This window comes from Sebastes umbrosus, chromosome 12 (assembly GCF_015220745.1).
Source record: "Sebastes umbrosus isolate fSebUmb1 chromosome 12, fSebUmb1.pri, whole genome shotgun sequence".
Lineage (NCBI taxonomy): Eukaryota > Metazoa > Chordata > Actinopteri > Perciformes > Sebastidae > Sebastes > Sebastes umbrosus.
Window position 1 is genome coordinate 16227343 of NC_051280.1, and position 25395 is coordinate 16252737.

The window sequence follows — 25395 nt, forward strand, 5'->3', positions numbered from 1 at the left end:
AAGGTATTTGTTCATATGCTTATAAAAAACATCAATAAAACAAACTTACTGTATAATGCCATCTCTAATAGGTCGAGACACACAGGAAAAATTCAGATTACACATCTATAGTGTCAAACATTATGTGGATATCAAATATAATCAACTTTATCCGGTCAAAAGGGTCTGAGGACATCTTGTCAACCGTTTTGAAGCATGCAGGCTGCTGAATATCATCCTGTCAGTCTGTTGACAGTCCTGTTGAGGACACAGCAGCGACCCTGAGCAAGAGGAAGGTTTCAGTTTTTCAGGTCACCCTTTTTCTAATTTTGTTTAAGCCAAAGGGGTTTTTACTAATTTTAGACGTGCAAATCCAAATACAGCTTAATTAATGTCAAATGCATGTAAAGTTTGTATATTAAATTCCAAAACATTTGCACACTGACTTTTGTGAATATAATGCAACTTTTGCAGATGTCTTAAGTCTTTATCTTCAAAGTCATAACCTATGATAATGACAAAAATGAGTCTGATTTACAGCCTTACATAAAACTAGAAACAAATAGGCTACATCTTGTTTTCTGGGACTGAAAGGTATTTGTTCATGTGCTTACAATAAAACAGACCTTCTGTATAATGCCATCTCTAATAGGTTGAGACAGAAAAATTCAGATTGTACATCTATAGTGTAAAACATTATGTGGATATCAAATATAATCAACTTTATCAGGTCAAAAGGGTCTGAGGACTTATGTCAACCGTTTTGAAGCATGTAGGCTGCTGAATATCATACTGTCAGTCTGTTGACAGTCCTGTTGAGGACACAGCAGCGACCCCGAGCAAGAGGAAGGCCGGTAGTTTCATTTTTTTTAAGGTCACTTTTTTCTAATTTTGTTTAAGGCAAAGAGGTTGTACTATTATTAGATGTGCAAATCCATATATATGCCTATATATTCTCAAATACATATAAGGTTTGCTTATAAGCATATCAATTTCAAATTCCAGAACATTTGCATATTGACTTTTGCAGATATCTTACATTATAAAAGTCATAAAAACTCTGTCTTTCAAACTTATTTACAGACTTACCTGAACAAATACCATATAGGCTATCTTGTTTTCTGGGACTGTGTAAGGTTTCTTCATATCTCTAATGCTTATACACACAGCAATAGGCTAAAACAGGTCGAGACACAGAAAAAAATGCAGATTGTGCATCCATAGCATAAAACCCTATTTGAATATGAAATATAATCCACTTTATCCGGTCTGAGGATACCTTGTCAACCCTTTTGAAGCATGCAGGCTGCTGAATGTTATCCTGTCAGTCTGCACTTTATGTTCCAGTTTCAAACCCAGATCAGCCTCAGCGTTTCTATGTGAACTCAGCATAAATTTATTAATGTGGCATTTGAATTAGTGGAATGCCTGCAGAAAATAATTCAAACTGTTATGTCCAATCTTTACTATAAACCGCAAAGCCTGACCTAAACAGTTTTTTGTTTTTGTCCTGTTGAGGACGCAGCGACCCTGAGCAAAAGGACGGCCAGTGGTTTCAGCTTTTTCAGGTCACCCTTTTTCTAATTTTGTTTTAGCCAAAGGGGTTGTACTATTATTAGACGTGCACATCCAAATATAGCTTAATTAATGTCAAATGTATATCATACGGTGCATTTCACAAGATTTGTATATATAATGCTTAAATTCCAGAACATTTGCACACTGACTTTTGTGGAGAAGGGTGCAACTTTTGCAGATATTTTAAGTCTTTATCTTCAAAGTTATAACCTTTCATAATGAGAAAATGAGTCTTCCAAACTGATTTACAGACTAAAACTTGAAACAAATAGGCTACATCTTGTTTTCTGGGACTGTGAAAGGTCTGTTAATATGCTTATAAACACAGCAATAAAACAGACCTATAATTCCATCTCTGAAAGGTCGACACACACAAAAATGCAGGTTATACTGTACATCTATGGTGTAAAACCTTATGTAGATATCAAATATAATCAACTTTATCTGGTCTGAGGACACCTTGTCAACCATTTTTGACTTAAAACAATACTCACAAGCCCATATGTACATATTTTGCTTACTGTAATAATTCCTGCTCCTCATTAAAAGATCCTATTCCTAATGCACTTCCAATGTACACATGGGTACCTGATTATTGTTTTAATACAGACATGAAAAATATTGTGAACCTCTCCTTTAAAGGATGGGAAGATGACAAACATAAATTTCTTCTTACGTTAGAGCAGGTACAGAGAAGGTCCTGCTCAACTGGTTACGTTTAACCATGCAAGCTCTACTTTTTCGTGTTACATTTTTAGTCATGTATTTTTAATATCTAAATGGATGATTTTTAATGTGTCACTTATTTGCAGTCGGTGTCAGATCTCCTTTGGTTGAAAATGGGTCAGTATATGTGCCACAGGACCATGCATTCATAAGGAGTTGTCTCACGGTCTGAGTCTGAATGTCTTTCACCTGAATACCTGTCATCTAAATACAAATTAGTTATTAAGTACAGTATAATACAAGAATAAAACAGGCCTTGCAGGAGAATGAGTAAAACTGAATGGCGAAGAGAAAGTCTGATTGCAAATACCTGAAAAAAATATGAATTTTGGCAATAAGCTTGGATGCAGTCGAGTGTTAAAGGAATACTTCACCCACAAAATGATAATTTCTACATCAATTACATTTCTCCGTTTTTGGATTCTTCATTCACCATGGAGGCATGCAAGAAAGACTAAGTTCTCTTCACAAATTCAAGGTAACACAGGGTGAGTAATGGATATACAAATGGTTATTTTGGGGGTGGAGTATTCCTTTAAATACTGTATGAGTCCCTCTATGGCAAACTTAACATACCGGAAGGCAGAAATGAGGTGATGTTACTTCTAAAAAATGATAATTCAAACAAAGCAAATGCATTCAGAAATGGAATTTAATTGGCATGATGTATCCTTTACATGGTTTTCTGTATTTCAAAAAATGAAAATGAAGTAACACTTTCAGATACGTTCAGTTGCTCCACCGACATGTAAAAGGAAACAGATTATTGCTGAATTCATGTCCCTTGATTCCAGCAAAATGGAAAAGCTCATGCTCAGCCCGGTGGCTCAGGTTTGTTTCTTTCATTTCTGAGAGCTGAAATGAGAACTGGAGCGTATATTTGTGTAAATTCATTCCTATTTATGCTCTATTGTACTGAACCTATGGATGGACAATTTCAAATAATGGCATGTTGCTGGGATCATACAGAAGCAAAAAAAAAAATTACCTCCTATTTCAAAGTCTCTGAGATTAGATGACCCAAAAGGAGCATCGTGACATGAGAATGACCTGTGTCCTGATTCTGAGGATAAACCCTAGTATTTCACATAAAAACCATAAAGTGAAGAACAATTTTCTATGTTCCCGGTTGCCGGGTTTTATTGTGTCATCTATCCATCACTGATTGAGACCTTGAAATGAAAGGAGAATACATTTTCCTTTTGCAGACAGATGCATTATAGTAACAGCCTTCCACCTCTACTGCTCCTCTTCATCTGACAGAACAGAATTTCATATTGCAACTTTAAAAGTAAAACAGTAAAAAATAATAAAAATATTCTGTGTACGTAAAGCTTATGAGCATTGGAGTACTGGTGTAGGATCAGTGATCAGGTAACAAGTGAAGAGACATAATGGTCACAGATCAGATATCCAACAATATTTTACACCTTAAAACAGTGACCATTGTAAAGCCAAACTCTTAACAGTGCAAAGAATTCTAGCAATAAAAATGTAAAAATCCTGACTCAATGAATTCACCAATACCTGGACTCGGGTTTCAAAATTGAGATTGCATCAATTGTAGATTTGAGACAGAATCAAATCGTGTCCGAATGTGTTGGTAAGCTGTTAAAAGAGGCAGATGTTTTTGGTGGCTCAGTCAAAAAAAATGCAGAAAAAAGTCCTCCTGAATAAAGCCTTCCTAAAGTAAAGTATAAAAGAAAATTAAAACCCTGAAGTGAGGTGTAGTGTATAGTAGCACAGTAAAAAAAAAAAAAAAATGGTGAGGGGGGTACACCTGTAGTTTAACCTTTTCTCTACAAACAACGGATATTGCTTGGTCAAAAGCTTATAATGACATGAGTAGAAAAGTAAAGTGTATAATACAATGCACATTATGAGCAGATATCATTAAACACACTGCTGCAAACACATAAAATGTGCGGGATAACACTTATGTGGTGAATCAACTCTTGGTTTCAAATCCAAGGAGTTATAGGACATGTAAAAACATGTAAATTAATTATTTATGATCCAAGTGCCTCTATCAAAAACAATTAAAAACTGACAAAATAATATAAAACATAATTGTTGCACACGCTGGAACCAGAATATATCTAGCCAGCTGCAATTTTTACATTAAATGTAAAAGATTGTGACATGAATGACACTTGGTCAAAGCACGATGCTTCTTTAAATGTAACTTTCCTTCTTCAGTATAAACAAAATGTACATTTGGAGAGAGCGCGGGCTTCGCCCAAACGCTCAAATTCACAGTTAGCAATTAGATGACAACATTGTCGGTACAGTGAGAATTGCACGTATGAGGGAAGAACAGAAGTCAGGACTACGTAGTAATGACACAGAGGGGACTCTAGGGGGTGCTATAGCCTAGGAAAAGCAGAAGAAAAAAATATTGCACATGATTCTAATGTTGGATCCGTCTCTGCCTCCTGTGTGTGTCCCTCTAAGCCGCTTCCAAAGTCCCAGCAGGTGCAGTACAGACGGATCACAGAACAATCAACCCTGCGTCCTCGCACAGAGTTGTCCATAAGGGCTAAGAGGAGTCCGAAGAAGGGGGATAAAAACATGTCCACTGAGACAAGTCCACTGGTGTTATTGATGAACCAAGGTACGGTCGCCCTCAGTAGATGTTGAAAGTGTCAATCAATCGCAAAAACAAAAACCCTCCCGCCGCCACAGAACTGAGCGTCTGCCTGAGAGCTCAGCAGAGAGGTCGAAGAAAAGACAGTCGAGCAAATTCCATAAAGGGGCGATGTGGATCAACTGGAGTCATTATGTGCTACTACAGTGGATGGAGTAGTGGGTGTCTGCATCTTGGGAGCGTAGTACCGACTCAGTTGTGTGGGTCTTGAAAAGGCATTTCCAGAAGACATGGCCTTATTGTAGAAACGGGCACCGTTTTACTGTCCAGCACTTAAGGTTCTCAGTGGAGGAGAGCGCCGGTCCGGCACTGCTCTAGACAGTGGTGGTCTACTATGGTCTGTGAAACCTAACAGATGAGCAGAAAAAAAATGTTGTTTCAAACATTTCATTGCATTTCATCACCTCAGCTAGAACTCACTGCTCTCTACAGCCGATACTTTCAGCATGTGAACAACTCCAGCTGTAGATGAACTGATCAAAGGGATAGTTTGAGTGTTTTTGAAGTGGGAAGGTGCTTATCCATAGTCCGTGTATTACCTACTGAAGTATTGTATTGTATTGATGCTCTCGCCAAAGCAACCACAGACAAGACAAGCATCCCCCATGTTATGCAAGCTAAAATTACAGTTTTTTTCAATGGAGTCTGGTGCCTTGGCGAGAGCATAGATGGAAACGACTTCATTTCCCCGTGGAAAGGGCTGTCTGACGGCAAGGTGAAGCGGTGAAAATAATTTAAATATAGCATACACTTGATTTAGGTGGGCCTTTCTTTTAGGTGCTAAAATACATTTCACTGCCGGCCCATCCACAGCACTACAATGCTTTGCTTCCGTGAGGTAACTCCCGTCTGTTTCTCCACACTATCTCCTGTAGTTAATACACTGACTATTGATAAGTACCTCATACAACCTCACTTCAAAACACCCAAATTCTCCCTTTAAAAAGACATGCATGGTCACAATCCACAAATTAACGGATTCTGCATGTTTACCTGGTTAAATGGCGACTTGACTCGTGCACTTCCATCTCGTTGCTCTTGAAATCGTTGAGTTCCTTCCGTATAGCTGCCTGCAGAGGAACAAACGAGAAGGAAATCTGAGAAAAGCTGCAGAGGCTTAGTACACAAACAAACTGCAGCCTTTAAGCCTCGACTCTACTCTCCTTTTAGCATGCTTCATGCATCATTTACGCTCATCTTGAGGCCATGAATTGAAATGATTCTGCTGAATTCTCTTCTCACATCACAAGAGCCCTCAGTTTCCTCCTCTTAGGGCATGAACAATAAAATCATGAACAATACAATCTGTTGCTGTTCTACCTGGGTAGTCAGCATGTGCTTTTAAACTATAATGAAGTGGTGATACCATGGATTTACATGGATTAAAAATAAAAAACACATTGAAAAAAAACATTGAAATAGCACTTTTAGTTTCGACCAATACAGGTTTATTTTTAGAACGTCAAAGCTGTACACTTTTTAGAAAAACATCTCTTTTCCGGGTTGTTTTTTGAGCCCAAACCAAAGCTGTTATCCATTCATGTAGTTGTACACATTCACATTTTGGACCAATACCCAGTGAATCATGGGCTCTACACAGCACCACTGGAGCGATGGATGGCTCAGTGCCTTGCCCAAGGGGCAGGATGACTGCGAAGAGATTCTCTAAGTGGGAATGAGTCAAAGTTCCAGGAAATAAAATGTTGTGCTGTGCCTTTTTTAATAAGCTTACATCCCCTCTAAAATGTTATGTGTGACATCAACCCAGGCAGGTGATGTCATTGCTTTTGCCATTCAGCATGACTCAGAAGAACGTCTCCAGCTTCGGAGAGGATGCTTCTGCGACGGGAGAACAAACAATACTTAAATCTGTGCTAGATGGTAGAAGCAGGAGCAAAAAAATAAACTGTCAGCAGAGAATCGCTACGGCTGAGGGGTCCTGAGGCGCTGCTTGCCCGATTATTACTCTCTTACGTAAGGGGAGTGGTTGCGTAACCAGAACGCTGAATCCCTGTGATTTTCACATGAGTGGTCCTCAGGTGTGACCTGCTGTGTTCAGAGCTGCGCATCATCAAAGCAAAAGGAGGCAGCATCGCTTGCTGCTCTGCAAAATAATCAAGAGCTCATTAAAAGTCAGAAGCACGGACCGCTGGGCAGCGAGCAGCAGGACTGCACCGGGGTGTTTACTCACGGAGGGGAACTGAACAGCTGATGTGGAACTCGCCGTAACAAGAGAGGAGGAACACATCCTACTACCATTACTCTGACGCGATACGGGTTGCGTCATGTGACGCAGAGAGGTGGAAGGAGAGCATGATGGTGTTTCACGACATTTGAAAGCAAGATTATCTCAATTAAGTGTAAGTGATACTGGCCTTGTCAGCTGCTGTGAGCCGGGTCCAGGGTTTATCTGCCCTCCTGTCATAGTCCTGGGCATCGGACACTTCCACGTAGTCACTGAAATGGATGAGAATTTTGGCCAGTCTCAGCTCCTCTACAGTGGGCCTCTGGCTCAGCTGGGAAGAGAGCAGAAAATAAAGAGAGTTGGAGACGAGAAAACTAGGTAGGAGTAGTCATAGTCACGGTTAGTAGCTTCTCAGAATTTGCATATATTCAGTTCCGTATAGAAAGATTATAAAGACAGACTTGCACATCCAGTATTTCTTATGCAGGTGTAATGATAAGTGTATCATAAATGTGCCCATTTTAGAAGGAAATCACAAACATCTGGCGCCATATCAGCCAGGTCTACCAATATTTGCTTATCACAGTTATCCGTAGCGGCGTATACAGTATGACATCGATAAATAACAAGAAACAGCAGTACATACAGGCCTTAATGTCGTTCAATAGATATCCAGATCAAAACTCTTTAAAAAGAGAAAAGAAAATTATAATTTAAAAAGGGATAGTTTAGGTGTTTTGAAGTGGGGTTGTTTGAGGTACTTATCCATAGTTAGTGTATTACCTACAGTAGATGACTGTCAGCGCGCCCCTAGCATGGAGAAGCAGGCAGGAGTAGCAGCACGGGAGCAAAGCAATGTACTGCTGTGAACTAGGCCGACCGCAAAACGTCTTTTAGCCATCTAAAAGAAAGGCCACCTAAAAAGATGAATATCAGTTTAAGTGTACCCTATATTTAGAATATTTTCCCCATTTTATCTTGCTGTCAGACAGCTATTCACTATTTTTTCAACAGGGAACTGAAACAGTTATCTATGCTCTCGCCAAAACAACCAGACTCCATTGAAAAAAACTGTAATTTTACCTCGCAGAACACCGGGGTTGCTGGTCTACCGCTGCCTCGATCGTTTAGTTTGTTTGTGTTATTGTGTGACTGTGGTTAGTTCGGATTTACCAAAGTCATACAATAGCACAAACAAACTAAGCGATCGAGGCAGCCGTAGACCAGAAACCCCAGTGTTCAGCGAGGTAAAATTACTGTTTTTTTTCAATGGAGTCTGGTTGTTTTTGAGAGAGCATATATGGATAAAACGGCTTCGGTTCCTCATTGGTATTGACTGTCTGACAGCAAGGTAAAGGGGTGAAAATACTCTAAATATAATGTACACTTAAACTTATATTGATTTTTTTAGGTGGGCCTTTCTTTTAGGTGCTAAAATAGTTGTGCTGTCGGCCCCGTCCACAGCGGTATATTGCTTTGCTTCCGTGTGGTTACTCCTGTCTGCTTCTCCAAGCTGGGGGCGTGCCGACCGCCGTGTACTGTAGTTAATACACTGACTATGGATAAGTAACAGCCAAACTATCTCTTTAATGGATCCTCATCATAAATGATATGTTATCTAGTTATGTATAAAAATGATTATCCTCTGATATTATCTGTATTGGCCTCCAAAATACAGTATTGGTCAGGCATACAACACAGTCCTCCAACAGCTGTGAGATTATTGTTTTGAGCAGCATGTCTGCAGGTGAGCAGAACGTGCTATAATCTAATTGAAGGTGATGGGAACATGCTCAACACCTCCCTATGGGGTCCAAGGATTTGGCAGCCAACATGCTGGAGGGCCAAGGTCAACAAGGACGTCAGCGTCTCCTGGGAGAGACCCGAGAACTACAACACCAGGCCGCCTGTAACCGACTAGATCCTAAACTTCTCGCCACAAATGACTCACTGTCACAGTGTTTGTTTATCCTGGCCAACAGTTTACCCCCTCCAAATGCTCAAAGATCAAGTGTGGGTTTGCACCTTTGGAGCTATTTTGGACTCACCTTTCGTGATAGCCTTCGTTTTAGCTCCCTCTTCTCCTCCATCTCCTCTTGCTCATTGCGAGCTGCGGAGAACGAGAGGATGTTAGACTGGGAGTGCAAACTGTGGACTGTGTACAAAATGTTTAGAAATTACTGAAAAGGGAACAAACACTATTTGCATAATGTGGCTCATTAGATTCACACTAAACTGGATAAGTTTCTTTAGAGCCTAAAATACTTTCCATCATTGGCTGTTTAATGCTATTAGGAATGGGTATCAGGGGAGAATGATCGCTTTGTTCCTTTCAAGTTGTCCCAGGGCTTTCTGGTCCATGTTTCTGATCAAGTGATTAGCCTATTTAAGAATAAACATTTCTTTCTTTTACAAGGAAAAAACTTCTGACCACGTTAAGTTCTTACATCTCCCTAAAATTCATCCATGTGGTGGTACTATACGTACATATATTCACAGAGACAAAAACCTCCAGCTCAGAGGCGCGAGTTAAAAGGAGAGAAGAGTAAACAGGGAGCATTCTGGGACACTGCTGCTGTTTGCAAAAGCTCAGACAGTCAAACTGCATTTGTGCTCGTGCTGAAAACATGCTGTATCTGTGGCGCTACTAGTTTTGGATTCCACTGCAGATAATGAAGCTCTGTTTGCATGTGAGTAATGGGGAGGACATGAATTCTTAGACTTTGTATGTAGGTTCTTCCTGCACTTTGCCAAATCATGCAGGAGCCTCTAGGAAAGCAGGAACTGCTGGTAAATCAGTCTTTGATGTGAGAGACGCAGAGTCCCAGGCAACGGAGCTGCTTCTCTCTGATAGCTGCATGTGTTTTTGAGCAAAGAAACTAGTCTCTCTGGACATGACTCCTCAGGGAGCCCTGCTGCCTGTCTGCCTCAGATGAAAAGGCAGACCAGGGAAGGATAAAGGGAGGGATGTATGCCTCTAGCTTTCACATAACTAGGCCTCTCAAACAACCAGGCTGCACCGTATGAAGCCTGCATGCACAAAAGGCTGCAATAAATATGGACTCATGCTTTGCTACAGTATGTTTAAAGAGGACCTCTTATGCTTTTGTGCTTTTTCCCTTTCCTTTAGTGTGTGTCATAGTTGTTGTCCATGTGAAAGGTCTGCAAAGTTACAAAGACCAAAGTCCAAACCAAAGGGAGTTACTCTCCCCCACAGAAACACTGCTCCTGAACTGCCTGAAACGCTTTGTTTGAAGTCCCGCCTTTTCCTTTGTAACGTGGTGATGTCACCATGTAACACATTTGCATAATACCTGCCTAGCTTGGTCAGTTTGGCATGCCTTCAAACAAAGCTAGTTCAGGCAGAGCTGGAGCGGAGTCAGAAGATGTTCTGTTAACCAATCACAATAGAGGACCAACTGACCAATCAGAGCAGACTGGGCTTTTCGGGAGGGCGGGGGCAGGAGCTCAAACAGAGCGTTTCAGAGGGTGAAAAGAGGTGCTGCAGCACAGCCGGTATGAGAAAATAAAGCATTCTTTGAGCATTAAAGCATGTAAACATGTTCTAGTAGAAACCCAAAATACAAGTATGCATCTGAAAATGAGCACAATAGGTCCTCTTTAATAAAGCGCCACACAGTTAGAGAGGGCAATTTTGGCAGTTTGGTCACTTTTACTTTTTTGTTAAACTGCTCACATTTATAATAATGTTAAATATAATAAGACACTCACGTTTGAGGATGTTCCTCTGTTCCAGCTCCTCCGCTGTGGGTCTCTGACTCAAGCGCCTGGTTAGAAACATACATCTACGGTCAGCACATAATCACAGACAAGAGGTCAGCAAAGCAACAAGGAAAAAACTTAAGTTCCTGATGCACATCAAACGACTTTACATGTAATCATAAACTGTCATTGTTGATAATGATAATACACTGGTGCAATGCAGGGAAGGAGGCCAGTAAAAGTCAGACATTCCTGAAGACTCAGCTCTCATCTGATGCTGAATAAGGCACTATGACATGGTCACATAAAATAAACCTACCACACATACAGTATCTACACAGACAAAGACATATAGAACATGACAGTCAGATACTGTCCCCATCGGATTTTCTTATTTTCGGCAACATCTGAAGAGATCGACAGATTATCTCAAATTTGTTAAGTCGCTGAAATGACTAAGATACCCAAAGGCAACCTCTGAAAGGCCACTCTAAGTGCTTTCAACTGGGGACTCTTATTATAGCACCGTGTCAGGACCCTGCGGGAGTAGACCTAATAGTAGGCACTGGATCAATGATTGTCTTGTTCAGGTCTGACAGCCATCTGGAATTGCTCGACGCCGTAAGCTACTGTATGCAGAGCCAGGTCTGTGCTCAGACCAGCTCGTCTCATCTCATCACTTGGAGGTTATCGTTCAGGAAAAGTCCAAACACTGAATCCCAGACTACAGTTTTCTGCCCCTCAGTACAGTCTGAGCGGTGTTCCTTCCCAAATAATTTCTATCAAAACCAGGTTTATTGAAGGCAGCCTGTTACAATATGAAGAGTATGGAGACATGAGCACAATGAGATTAAATAAGGAGTTACACAAAGTTTTATGAAGTGGAGGATTAATGTGTTTAAAGCATAGACTGTATATAAAGATGGACGACTTCACTCAGGGCAGCGGCCAATCATGACGTCTCACCCCCTTTTTATAGCATCAAATAACTAATTAAATCCAAACTTCTCAAAAAAACACTAGAACATACATCAGCGTGATAAGGACTACCTAAAATGACAGAAACCATCTTCGGGAAAAAATTATTTGACGTGTACTTTGACTTTTTAGTTTGGCCCATGTCCCATCTGCTAACATGGAGGGGGCGGGGCTTATTATCTATACTGCAACCAGCCACCAGGGGGCAATTGAAATGTTTTGGCTTCACTTTTGGGGAGCTGTCATGTCATCCATCTTTATATACAGTCCATGGTTTCAAGCTGCACTAATCAAGATTTTTATATTAACAATGGATCAAATGACTGGGTAATGCGAAAGGTGTCTCCAATTATGACAAATCCACAAAGCATTACCGTCAAACTGGTAACGGTAACTATCAGTTACTGCAGTTACCCACGCTTATTTGCTTTCTTGTAGTTTCTGCTGGTTTCCTGGAAACCTCACAATGAAGACAAGATTCCAGGAAATCTGCATACTGTATATTCCCGACCAAAAAATAGTCTCGCACATACCCATAAAACCACAACTTGTCATTTCTTCACTTTAAACAAACAAAATAGAACGTGTGATGTCACGACACCAGAAATTGACTAGTTGATACCAATACCACTGAAATTCCACGATTCTTAATACCCAATTTGATACCACGGTAAAAGACAAAAACAAAACAATAAATCCCATGTACTTCAACATACACTCCTTTATTACCGTTTACATACTGTTTTTTGCGAAATTATCATTAATACCTGGGGATCCGCCTCAAGTTTCTCGCCAAAAACTAAATTTTACAAGATTACATTTGAACACATCATGATAATGTTATAATTTATCTTCGCCCAATACTCATTTTTGTTGTTCACAAAGTAGCATTATTAGGGAAATTGTCTATAGTCATGAGCCTGATCCCAGTACCTACGGTATCTGCGATACTGTAGAAAAACGAGTACCGAGTTCTTTCTCAAGGGTGAAAAGCTGAAAGCCGCTCCGTTCAGTTTTCTCCCTTGAGATACAGGGTCTCATGGGTTTTTCACAGTGAATCAGGTCAATAGAAGTAAGATGAGGTCAGCACGTCCTAGAACAGCGTTACCAGAATCAATTCTGATTGGCCTGGCACCAGCGACAACATTACAGGACACAATGCTGTTGGCAAAAAGCGTGAAATTAGGAATCAGATGACACCGTGCAAAGGACACAGTGACAACAGAGCTTTTTGGGAACATGACAACTAAGCAGGCCGGCCTTCTGGGAACACGCGCTGTGTTCCAGTCCCAGTGGGGAATAGTGAGCTGTGTGCCAATGTCTCTGGATGATACACCATCCCTCTCCCTTGCTACCATATTTCCCACATCTCATCTCTTATTATACTATCTGGCTTTCATTTTTTACCCATACGCTTGGCGGTCCTCACATCCCCTCCATTCAGACAGGCAAGTCGTGTTCAAAGAGCAGAGTGAAATCAAATGAGGCGTGTGATCCGTTGAGGGAAAAACATTATGTTGTGTGATCTGTTCAATTACTAGAATTCACATTCATGATCTCAACATATGTACACAAACTCCTGTGATTTGTACGCACTGCACCACTGTAGAGAGAGAATGTGTGTAAACTGCTGGTATGAAGCGGCTTTGCGTGGTGCTGCTGTGTGGAGGAGTCGGGCGGAGATAGTTTGGCACATGCATCACCGTGGTGATTCAGTCAGCGAGGGAGGAAGTCAGGCAGGAGGAAGAAAGAGGAGAGAGAGAGAGAGTGAGAGCGAGCTAGAGAGAAGAAGAAAAAAGACAGAAGGGGGGGGGTTGCTGCATCGCTGAAATTAGGTCAGCTCCATTTTCAGAGCCTCATTTGAACGAGATGAAGCGTTTATCCTTATCGGATGTTGAGAAGGAAAGAATGAAAGGACGTAAAAGTGTTTCAATAGAAAAAAGGCTCACATTTGCAACGGCTTTGGACTGAGTCACAGCTCTATCAGCCAGGATATTATGGGCCGTCGTCAGCCCAAAGTAAGACTAAAAGCTTTGTTTTGTTGCTGTTTTCCAGCATCAATAGAGTTGAGTTGGCTACAGCAACATCAACAAGCTTTACTGAATATATTTGGCCCATAAATTGTGCATGTGTGTGTAAATGTATTCAAGTTTAAAAATGCATGTGTGTGCTCACCGTGTGAGTTTGGTGCCTATCTGCTGCCTAGACTCCAGTCTCTCCTCATCTGTCTGCATGGGCAGGATGTTTTTCTCCTCCAGCTCTCGTTTGGATGGACGGTTGCTCAGCTTGATGGCCAGGGAGTCTTTCCTCAGCACCTTCTGAGCCAGGGAACCTAAACCAAACACCATGGTCAAACATGAGAGGAGCTGCAGGCATGAAGCACAGATCTGGGTCTTCATTTAGCAATATGTTCCTCGACTGCGTTCGTCATTCTACTGCACCTCTCACTTGTTTGTCATTTAGATTTCGTGGTTTTGATGCTGATATTTAAGTACAGTAGTTGCAAAATGTTTGAAAAAGGATCCAAATATGGAGTACTGCTCTACCCCGAGTATGGTCTAAACCAGTGGTTCCCAATCTTTTCTCTTCAACCAAACAGTTATTTTTCCTACTCAGATTTTTTTTCATTTTTTAAAATTTTTAGTAAAATCACTGATTAGAAAAAATAATAAACAATTTTGTGCAGCAGAATTACTATTTATTTCTTCTGCTTCCCAAAACTGTTTACTCATGACCCCTCAGATTTATCTAGCGACCCCATGGGGGGACCTGACCCCCTAGTTGTGAACCACTGCTCGAGGTTATGGCTGGGTCAGCCAAACTCTCTTCCTGAGTTTTTTTTTTCAGAATAAGTTGTCGTAAGGTACAATTTTCCAATAATTTGCATGAAACAAAAGGAACATCTAAAAAAATCAACCTGTTTGGCGTCCCCTAAGATCTATCTTGTGACCCCTTGTGGGGTCCCGACCCCCAGGTTGGGAACACTGGGTCTAAACTATGTGTAACTTCAGATTCTTTGCATAATACATGAAACACTACAAGACTCTACACCAGGTGTCCTGTACCTTTAAGTCATACTTTCAATGCCCCTTAAAGTCATATAAGTGGCGTATTGAACGATTCCTTCACACATGGCCGATCACAACCTTTAAATCTCCCGACATCCTCCCATGTGAAAACAAGGATACAGTGTCAAAGACACAAACAGCTTTGCACAGTTCAGCAGTTTTGCTGAGAGGCTGTGAGTGTTTCCATGGGTGACGGCATGATTCTGGATACACTTGTGTGAACCTAATTTTGGCGCTGCTTTGAAGGTCAAACTACAATCTGAGATCCAGGAGCCTTCAGGTGAAGCTGGCAGTGCTGTCGATCAAGATCAGTCAAGCATAATATGTGTAAACACGAGCTATCCTCATCAACAAAATAGACAAAGAGTTTTCTTGCCGAGGTACACCGTTTATATTTTGTGTCCCTTTCTACAACCTGCCTTTACCTTTGACAACAAATAGAAAGAAAAATCCTAAATAGGCAGGTTATAGATCTCTGTTGATATATTTAAAAGTGTGTCTAGTGGTGTGGTTGGAGATGGCAACCAACTGAGTACCCATCCGCTCACTCCTCCCTTTCCAAGACTGCAGTAACTTGAGCCGCCGAGGGCAAAGCCATGGTGACGCCGTTCGCCTCGCTCAGAGGCCATCCTGACCATAATAACACTACTTTAGGAGCAACAGAAGTCAGGCGGCGGCTGGCGGTACCACAGTTTTGCACTCTGCGGCTCACGTTACTACAATTCACATGTGTGTTGGAGTACTACGGTGGCCTTCAGGTAACGTAAAAACATGAAAGGCTCTCTCTAGAGCCAGTGTTTGGTTTGTCCGTTCTGGGCTACTGTAGAAACATAGCTGAGCAATATGGCGGGGACCCGCTCCCTATGTAGATATGAAGGGCTCATTCTAAGCTAATGAAAACTAAACAATTCTTAGTTTCAGGTGATTATACACTAATGAAAACATAGTTATGAATATTATTTTTCATTTCTGCTAATAGATCCCCCTGAAATCCTGCACACTGTTCCTTTAAGGATCTTGACTTGAATTTGCAATCAACTCTTCGTTTGTGTAATTTAAACATTAAAGTCTCGAGGTCACTGTAACTGCTGCCACTCACTTGTAAATATCGTGTCGTCATCTTCGTCGTCATCCTCGTCGTCATCTACATCGTCGTCCTCGTCCTTATACATGCTGGGCAGATCTTCGTAGTCGCACTCGTTGGGCATGTTCTCCTTGTCGTCCTCATAGTCGATGATCACAGACGGCACTTCCCTCCTGTCCAGTGGCAGACACTGACCGACGCCGTGCAACGCAGAGCTAGCGGAGTGAAAGGGAGGAAAACGAGATCTGGGCATTAATGTAATGGGACATTCTTATTCTGGCCATACCATTTGGCTTTTGCTAAGAGGATGAGCCGGTCCACCCCCCCAAAAATCCAATTTACATGAGAAAACTCATATATCAAGCTCAGCTCTATATCATCTTTTACAGTTAGCAAATATTGTACTGAAACAATAACCCTCACAAACCCTCTCAACACAGAAAAGGAAGTGATTTAAAACAATAAAAGGGGATTCTGGCACAATGCGAGCTTAGTGGGTTTTTAATCCAAGTATAGAGGGAGAGGAGATCTATAACTCCAGCTGAATGAAACTGGAGTACAAAGCGCTTGAAATGCAGACCGAGTACAATTCTGTGCAGTCCTACGCAACGCGGTGCAATCCTCTGAACTACACAGAGGAACTGATTTATTGTATAATCCAAAACAAGGCGTCAGGAATTCACTTTCAGGAGTCCATCATTTACATGCAAGTGCCAACTGGTCACATATTTGATAGATTGATTAATCACAGTCTAGTTGGAGCTTCTTATGACGAGCCGCCGTTACGTAATCAAGCTTTCAGACTAATTGTGAGCAATGTCGGGACCATTACTTCCTTATCCCCGCCCCCAAAAGGCTTTGGTGAAGAAGAGATCCTAATGTACGAGGTTACGTAACGTCCAATCCGCTACCCTGTCCCTTTTTCTCCAAAACACGAAGAAACGCAGCTCTTGTAAAGAGCAGCTGGTCATGTTATGTCAGGCCAACTGCTGGAGGGACGCCTACTCCGTGAGCCTGTGCCCACACATACACACATTTACTTCACAAAATTAGGCCATGCTGCCCTGAGAGGCAGTGTGCTGATTTAGACCTGTACACCGGCGCTACATGGCAGGATGCGACCTCAATAACACCAAGTTGCCACAAAAATAAAAACCTAATGAAGAGCACACTCTATGCTAATTACAATGCTTTTTTTCCCTCAGTAATTACTCTGATTAGTGCTGTTTTGGCAACAGCTTTTGCAAACAAGAGATGAATCAACCACAGACTGATCAAATGAAGGAAAATAATTGTTTATAAAAGGAAACATGTCACTGGCAATCCTTTGGGCCAATCAGTATGTAAGGGATAATGTACAGTGAGCCGTTCATTGTTGCGAAATAAACCCCGACAGGGCGATGCGGCTCGCTGTATCCCGCTTATTGCACGGCTACTTACTTAAGAAATCAATAATTTGACACAAAACTGTCCGCCAGAGTCCGACATGAGAACTCCGCCCATTGCAACGGTCTGCTATAAAGAAATAACAGACCGTGATTGACCAATTTATGTGACAGGGACAATACACTTAATTAAAGTGCAACCAATGCAATGTATATAGGACTTATAGCTGTAGCTAATTTGTGTATTCAGCAAAGCCGTTTAATATCAAGCGATATTTTCCATCTGCGTAATATTTTAAATTCCAGCATGAAACATTGACACATATCAAAGTTAAGATATTATGTGTAATGCATAGACGGATAGACAAACAGAAGCTGATCCATAATAATCCCTCCCAGCCTTCCCTGGAGGACAATCAGATTTAATGACCTGAGCACCGACTGCTACTAACCTTTCAAACCTCTGCATGGAGAGCGCCAGGGTTTTGTTGAGCTCCTCGATGATGCTTCTGGGCGCGTGCAAGCTGCCGTACTGTAGCTGGAGCGGGTGACCGTGGCTCTGGTGGAGGCCAGACAGAGCAGCGAGCTGAGAGGGCAGCAGGGTGCCGTGGTGATGGGGCACGCCCTGCGGAGGGCCGCACTTTTGGGAGAGAGCGCAGAGGGGGTTGGGGGACGGAGACGGGGAGTCCAGCCCCCCTTGAGGCACACAAATCATCACTTTCTTGGGAGGCAGGGGCGGAGAGTGCTTTCCCCCGGGCATGCAGGGCAACTTCATTGGCTGGCAAGAATCTAGAAAGAAAAAAGTATAACAGGACAGAAAGAACATTTATACTGGGTTAACTTATATCACATCCACTACACTTTGCTGGTGCAGACAGATAAACGGAGCTCACGGACGATCAGACGTGGCTCAGACCTCAGGGCAGAGCGGTGGGAATTAGGCCGGGGTAATGCCACTTTCCTCTGACTGACAGATTGACAATGACAGAGAGCCCAAGTGACCCAACCTCAGGGGAATTTAATGAGACTACTATAATCCTGTGCACATGACCGCAGCCAAAACAAGTACTGTGTATAGTAACGAGTAGGGATGTAATAAAATATAAAAAAATGACGAGGATCGGGATATTAGGTTTTGTGAAACTGTATCGAATCTCAAAAACACTGCATTAATTTCAATTAATAGTTTACATGCAAAGATTAACTCAGTCAATACTCCTCCTATCTCTCAGTAGGGATGTCATGATACCAGAAATTTAGTAGTTGATACCAATACCAGTGAAATTCCACGGTTCTCGATACCAATTCAATACCACGGGAAAAAGCAAAAGTAAAACAATAAATCCCATGTACTTCAACATACACTCCGTTATTACCATTTGCATACTGGATTTTGTTAGGAAGTTAAACAGGTCATAATTCCCTCTATTGTCTATTTTATATTGCTGTAAAAACATCTCCTTGAAACAACTGGATTTATTCAAGTTTCTTTCCAAAAACTACATTTTACAAGATTACATTTGAACACATCACGATAATGTTATAATTTACCTTCGCCCAATACTCAAAACTGAATTGACCATGAACGCATCACAATGTAAATCAATGGCACCTCCTGTGTTGAAATCGGCAGGACTAGAGCTAGTTAACGTTAGCTGTTAGCAGCCAGTAAACAGCACAGTCCTGCACGGAGTTAACAGCTAACGTCAACTAGCTCTCGTCCTGCCGATTTCAACACGGATTAGTTGTTTTCACAATGTAGCATTATCAGGGAAAAACGTGTCGATAGTGAATTTACAGCATCCAAAACACATTTTCTATCATCTCCGGGACGCCGGAGTCTCAAGCCCTGACGATACCAAACGAGTACTGTCACATTTCCAGAATTTTGGCATTGATTCTATACCGAAGTATCGGTTCTCGTGACATCCCTACCTCTCAGTGTATGCGTCTTCTCAAAGTAGTGCTAAGACATTGGATGTCACAGGGACTGTGATAAATGCAAATCCCACTGTTCTGATTGCATAACAACGCAATGGTGGTGTGTTCTTTATACTTTATAAGATTGCAATATATCGCCTTGCTTACAGTGTCGCAATATATTGAATTGTAACCCCTGTATCATAAGTATCGTATCACTAGATTCTTGCCAAAACACAGCCCTAGTAACGAGTAGGGTACAACTAATTCTGTATATTGGTTTGGAAGAAGTGAAACTGAGCATTAACTAAGACCACTGACCTGTGCTATGGTTTGGGATCCTAGAGAAAGGCTTTGGAGGGAGAGCGGGAGGCTGTTTGTGGTACAGCGACGGCTTGGCGGGGATATCCTGATGGTCACTCTTGTAGGTGACAGATTTCTTGGTGGGCAGGACCATAGATGACTTAAGAGAGGGCTCCTGAGTGCAGACGCCGCCGTCCATCGAGGATCGGAACTCAACGGTTGCTAAACACACACACAAAGAGAAAAAATTACAGTCTGACAAGCATCGAGAAACTTCCCGAGAAGACTTGTTGTTCAAACAAAGTTGAAAATGAACTCAGGGTGCTGAGTTTGGAGACAATGGGGAGTGGATTCAGAAAGCTAAAGGCTGTTTAACGACCCGAGAGCCTTTTATCAGCACAAAGCAGACCCAGGAACAGCGTCAGCCAAGCAGTTTGACAGAACTTTTGCTTTTTAATTCTTTCGCAGCGCTGAGCCATTTGATGGATTTTGCATGATCACATTTTAAGGCTGACAGTGCGATTCACAACGCTGCTCATATATTTCTGACAAACAATGCATTTATATTCCCAAATTTCATCCTGACAGCCTTTTAAAAGAGAATGCTTACCCCCATATTTGGGGAGAAAGGTAAGTCTCCAGACTTTTTAACATTCAGAAAGTCTTCTGTGGGAGTTTTTGCTATTTTTATTCTTACCATTATCTCATATTCAAGTCAGGAGTCGTCATTGTAACCAGCTGTCGTACAGATAGACCTTCAAAGACCCTCGTTTTGAAGCATCTTCGTCAGTAAAGATCTGATGGCGGACTCTGTACCATTTTAACTCTGGCGTGTGCCTCATGAAATCCAGGATCACAGATTTCCAATCAAAGCCGATTACAATCCAGCAGCCAATCAGATGAAAGGTTAACATGCTTCTGCCAACATGGGATTTCTTTATAATATAGTTCTATTTTTGCCCCTATACGGATCTATTTCTATTTTGAGCACGCCAGAGTAGAACTGTGACAACAAAGTGAGCTGTGTGGTACATCTATACATCAGCGCTGATAAAACAATACAGACTTCAGAGATATAGTAACTGTTTGCTTTGTATGCATAAAAATAACCACTGCCGATGTATCAAGCTGTGCGCACACAAGCTTTTTTATGATTATGGAAACTAGGTTGTCACTGGGCAGGAGAATTGAGCACACTTGGCCTAATTAATATGCATATTAAGGAGTGGCATAGTTATTGTGCAAAAAATAGGGGTGGTAGATATCCAGTTTATCAGTTTTGACTAATTCACTGAACTGGACAGTGTCTGGAAGCTTAAGGTGCGCATCATACTTTAAACCTGCAGTAAGCAGAATATTTTTGGCATCATTGGGCAAAGAATCCATAATAACCTTTCAGCATATTGTAATTCAAGTGTTCTGAGAGAAAACTAGATTTCTGCACCTCCTCATGGCTCTGTTTTCAGCTTTTAAAAAATCTAGCCCGTGACGGCAGACTTTGGCCAATCACAGGTCATTTCAGAGAGAGAGACAGCGTTCCTATTGGCTGTTCATTCAACAGCTCTGACTGGTGGGCGGTGCTTGGTATTGCCTCAGCTGATCTCAACATGGCTGCTGGGTCACAAACTTTCTCATTTTACAGCTAAACAGTACACTACAAGATGATTCTGAAAACATCTGACGTGAGAAATATAGGCATTACAGTAACAGAATATTGATTCATATTTGATCAGCGCTGCCTAGTTTGACAGTTTGATCGGAGTTTGTGAGTGACTGACAGCTGCACAGAGACGTCAGGCTCCAGCTCGGCTCTGATTGGTTGTTTACCTCCGGTCTCTGAAATCTTGCAGATGCCATTAGGAGCACCGGAGGATACCGGAGGACACCGGAGGATACCAGAGGACACCGAGGCACATGCTTTTTCTCAGATTACCTGTCTCATGCACTTCTGTCAGGATATAGTGTCTGTTTTATAAAAATAACTGTTTTTTAATCATATTTGCTCCAATTCTACCCACTGCAGCTTTAATGTAAGGAGAAGTGGCTAGCACTCTATGAATACAATATTCTATTTGTACAAGTACTTGATTTAGTTTGAAGCTTTCTTCTCATTTTTGAACATTGTCCAAAAAGCTCAATTTGTAAAACAATAAAATATGAAAAAGGCAACACATTTTCACATCTTGGCAAGAGTCAATGGACTTTTTTCAGCATCACCAACTTTATTTTTGATGTCCCGGGGCGTAGAGCGCTCTGCCGTCAGCCTCAAATATACTCTCTAGCTTTTAAAATGGGGTGTCTAAGGCACATCAAATCAAGATCAAAGACTTTTTAAAACCCTACAAAATTTCTATAATGAAAGATTATATCTCTAGATGCCCTGTGCCAAATCTTGAAGAGCGCACTTCAGAGACGGCTGATTAATGAGGAGATGATGAATAACTGAAGACTTTAATGCACCCCGTCTACCCTTCTTGCGGTTTCTACTTGAAGACGAGACAGTTTCCAGCTCTGTTAAATCAGACTGTAACCGTAGAACATCAGCTCACCTTTTTCAAAGATCTCTTTCAGCACTCCTCTCTTGATCAACTCGTCTCTGCTCTGTCGCATTGACATCTTCCTTTCCAAAGCTGAGGGGGTAAAGGAGAATAATGTTAAAGTCATTTTCATTTTAAATGACACAAAACAAGACTGAAAAAGATCCCCGGGCAAAATAGTTTGCTATCACGAGCCATGGTTTTTAGCAGATTTTCACAAGTGATATTGGCAATACCTAGAAGTCTGATAGCAGTGCATGGTCATTAAAATCTCCATATCCTGTACAAGATTTCTTTCCAATTTAATAGGATCCAGGTTTTTTTGTTGAAAACAAGAGATAGGGCAGGGATTATTCTAGATTTCTCTTATTGTCAACAAATCCCATGAAAAGACCAAAACTAACCATGCATTAGTCTTCCCTATTCTGTCTGTGGCACTCAGCCCCAAACCCATTTGTTCCAACTTAACAAATGTTTTTTTAAATGGCCTAATACATCCTTAAAATAGCTGGGCACTGTAGTTTTTAGCAAAGGTTATTCATACAGGAGTAAGTAGTACATTTTTGGGGACTATTTTCAGCTGCGGATCAATACACATTTGGTGGGCTACTGAGTATTTATAGCAGCAGAACGGTGTGGAATTGACACAAAATAAACCACAATGCCCATGTTCACTCATTTGTAATGAAGGGACATGTCATCCAGTGCAACAATGTGGCTTTTCTAGTTTTTAATAGTTTTGGAGGACAACAATAGAGGAATATGGCGATAATAAGATATATAAGGCTTTGGCTACACAGGTGATACTTGTTAGCAGGATCAATTCATTGTTCGGTTTTGTATTTTATTTGACAATTAGAAAACCAAACTTGTCCTTTAAGCAAATGAGGGCTGCCTCCTCTTAGTCGATTAGTCGACTAACGGTCGTTTTGGTCTTAGTCGACTGAGATTTCTTTAGTTGATTAGTCATTTTATTATGCTTTTTTCATTCTGAATGACTTATTTCTAAGAAACTTGTGAGCACATCTCTGGTAAGCACAAGATTTAAAGTGGTGCTTTTGTTGAGAAAATGTGTGACTAACTGTGTTAGTCGACTAAGAATTTCTTTGGTCGAGGACAGCCCTAAAGTAAATGCATTTTTTTTTTTTTTGCCAATTTACCTTAACACGACTGTATCACCAGTAGGGCTACACATGTAATTGAAAATGTATCGAAATCGCAATATGGCAGTAGGCGCAATGTTTTTATAAAGGTGAAAAGTGTGTCAAAATAACATTTTAAATTAAATATTGTTGTGCTGCAGAGATGACCTGGCCAACACATTATATTCTACAGACTTAAGAAAACATCTTTTTTTGGTACAAATCCCTGAAAAAAACAGATCACACCATAATCATTTTAATATGTTTTTCAATGAAAAGGAGAAAAATTATCATTCCCTCTAATATCGCAAATCACGTCGCAGTCAGTCAAGATAATCACAATTAGATGTTTTTTTTCAAAACCGTTCAGCCCTAATCACCAGTATATTATTGCTCTTGGTGTACATGAATGTGTAATGTTACATCTCTTGATCTTTTATCAGATAAATATCAGAATCAAAGCAACTTCAGTTGAGAGAACAGCAGTATTCAAATCCTGGATTTTGTTACAGATAATCTGTGAAACGGACTTTTTTTTCTGACACCTAAAGCTTAAAAAACGGGACCTTGATTAACAACAGAGATAAAGGATGGAGGAGATATTCCAACAGCGCTTCTCATTGTAATGTATTATGCACAAGATAGCGTGTCCCATAGCTACTGCTTCTATTTTTAGGCTTCAAAAGTCGAGGCACTTAACGTCTTCTATCAGTAGGCGGAACAAAAAGCAGTTAAAAATCATGTTAGTAATTTCAAAAACCTACCCCTGCATAGAAACTAATTACGAATGTTGAATGAGGATCAACACTTGAGCACACCGTGCAGGAATCTCCGAGCAGACCTCGGTAGCTCCTGCTTAAGAGGGCGATCACAGATTGAGCCATGTGTGCTTTACATATGACCCAGGAGTCTTGTCCCAGCTCTATTAGAGGGGCGGTGTGTTCAATGCTAATACATCCTCAGTGTGGATTCATGAAAACACTGACAGCTTGACCTCTCTTTTCCTTGCCCTCAGTCACAACACTGTGGATTTAAAACCGACTGCTGAGAGTCCACAATTTAAAAAAGACAAATGAGAGTCATGCAAATGTCAGACGGGCGGATCCTCTGTGCTTCAGTGTTGGAAACTATCCCAGCAGAGCCAGTTATCATCAAACAGTACGCTCCATTATGAGTTCCTCCAGGATACCAGATGTTTAATATCACTCAGTACTTCAAAAGTTTTCCAAGAGAAGCCTGTTTGAGATCAGCTCCAAGCCAGGAATTAGTTAAGCAGCGAGACATTTTTTGGGGGTTGGGGAAATACGTGACCAAAATATCACCGATATGTCACACAAAGAAGCATCTTCCGCCAGAGCCCAAGGAAGTGGTAAATGGCGAAGAGTGTGAAATGAAAGGAAATTGTGCCATTTGTAGATGCTACTTGGGATGCTAATGCTGGCAGACGTAGCAAATTTAACATTAGGTCAAGTCAAGGGGATAATGAATAGACCTATCAAACAGTTGACCCAGAATCAACATATTTATAACATAGTAAGAGCAGCCAGTTCACTAGAGCCCACATAGCACCACAGGCGACCACACATTTCACTTCTTTGTACCTGTGCATTCTCAAACTTCATTAAAATTTAGTTGAGAAACCGTAGAGGTTTCTATTAATAATGTCTGCCAGCTGAGCAGTACCTGGATAATGAGAAAAACAAACCTTGTAGTACTCTGAAAATGGGATAAAAACTTGGGATCTCTGCAAAAAGGAAGTCAATTTTCATAAAACTCCCACAACCCTCTTTAAATGAGAAGCTGTGCTTTTAACTACTAAAGTCAATATACCAAAATTTTCTTTAATCTTTTTTAGGATGTGCACCATTAAAATACATGTTACAATACTATTTTCAGCCTCTATGCCATCTGTTTTCGTTAAATACAAATACTTCAATAACACTTCATTCCAGCACCAAAGATCTTGCATGAAGTCAGCCTCAATTAGACTTTAAAGGGGAACTACACCCATTTTCAAAATTCATACATGTTATTCCTATGGTCTAAGACAGTCCAAAAAGTATTAGCAAACATGAACAACTCCCTCCCAAATACAAAAACTAGAGTGCTAAAACTCAAACGTGTGATGTCATAGAAGTGT

The 25395-nt window shown here is 41.0% G+C and overlaps 1 protein-coding gene across 7 annotated transcripts in view; it reads right to left on the reverse strand.

Annotated features, from left to right (window-relative positions):
- Positions 1 to 2917: 2917 nt before the first annotated feature.
- The window catches only part of LOC119498243 (phosphatase and actin regulator 1-like), a 61319-nt gene continuing 38841 nt past the window's right edge, over positions 2918 to 25395 (reverse strand). For 2 of the 7 annotated variants that reach the window (XM_037786913.1, XM_037786909.1), the window contains exons 3-12: positions 22126 to 22206; positions 19595 to 19798; positions 17806 to 18142; positions 15984 to 16213; positions 13992 to 14148; positions 10848 to 10903; positions 9164 to 9270; positions 7306 to 7446; positions 5924 to 6000; positions 2918 to 5278 (exon numbers count right to left, since the gene is read on the reverse strand). In XM_037786913.1, coding sequence (XP_037642841.1) covers positions 5263 to 5278; positions 5924 to 6000; positions 7306 to 7446; positions 9164 to 9270; positions 10848 to 10903; positions 13992 to 14148; positions 15984 to 16213; positions 17806 to 18142; positions 19595 to 19798; positions 22126 to 22206 — 1406 coding nt within the window. In that variant the 3' untranslated portion in view covers positions 2918 to 5262. Of the gene's footprint in view, positions 5279 to 5923; positions 6001 to 7305; positions 7447 to 9163; positions 9271 to 10847; positions 10904 to 12579; positions 12978 to 13991; positions 14149 to 15983; positions 16214 to 17805; positions 18143 to 19594; positions 19799 to 22125; positions 22207 to 25395 lie in introns of those variants that run through there. The other 5 variants (XM_037786915.1, XM_037786912.1, XM_037786910.1 and 2 more) reach the window with 4 other exon arrangements.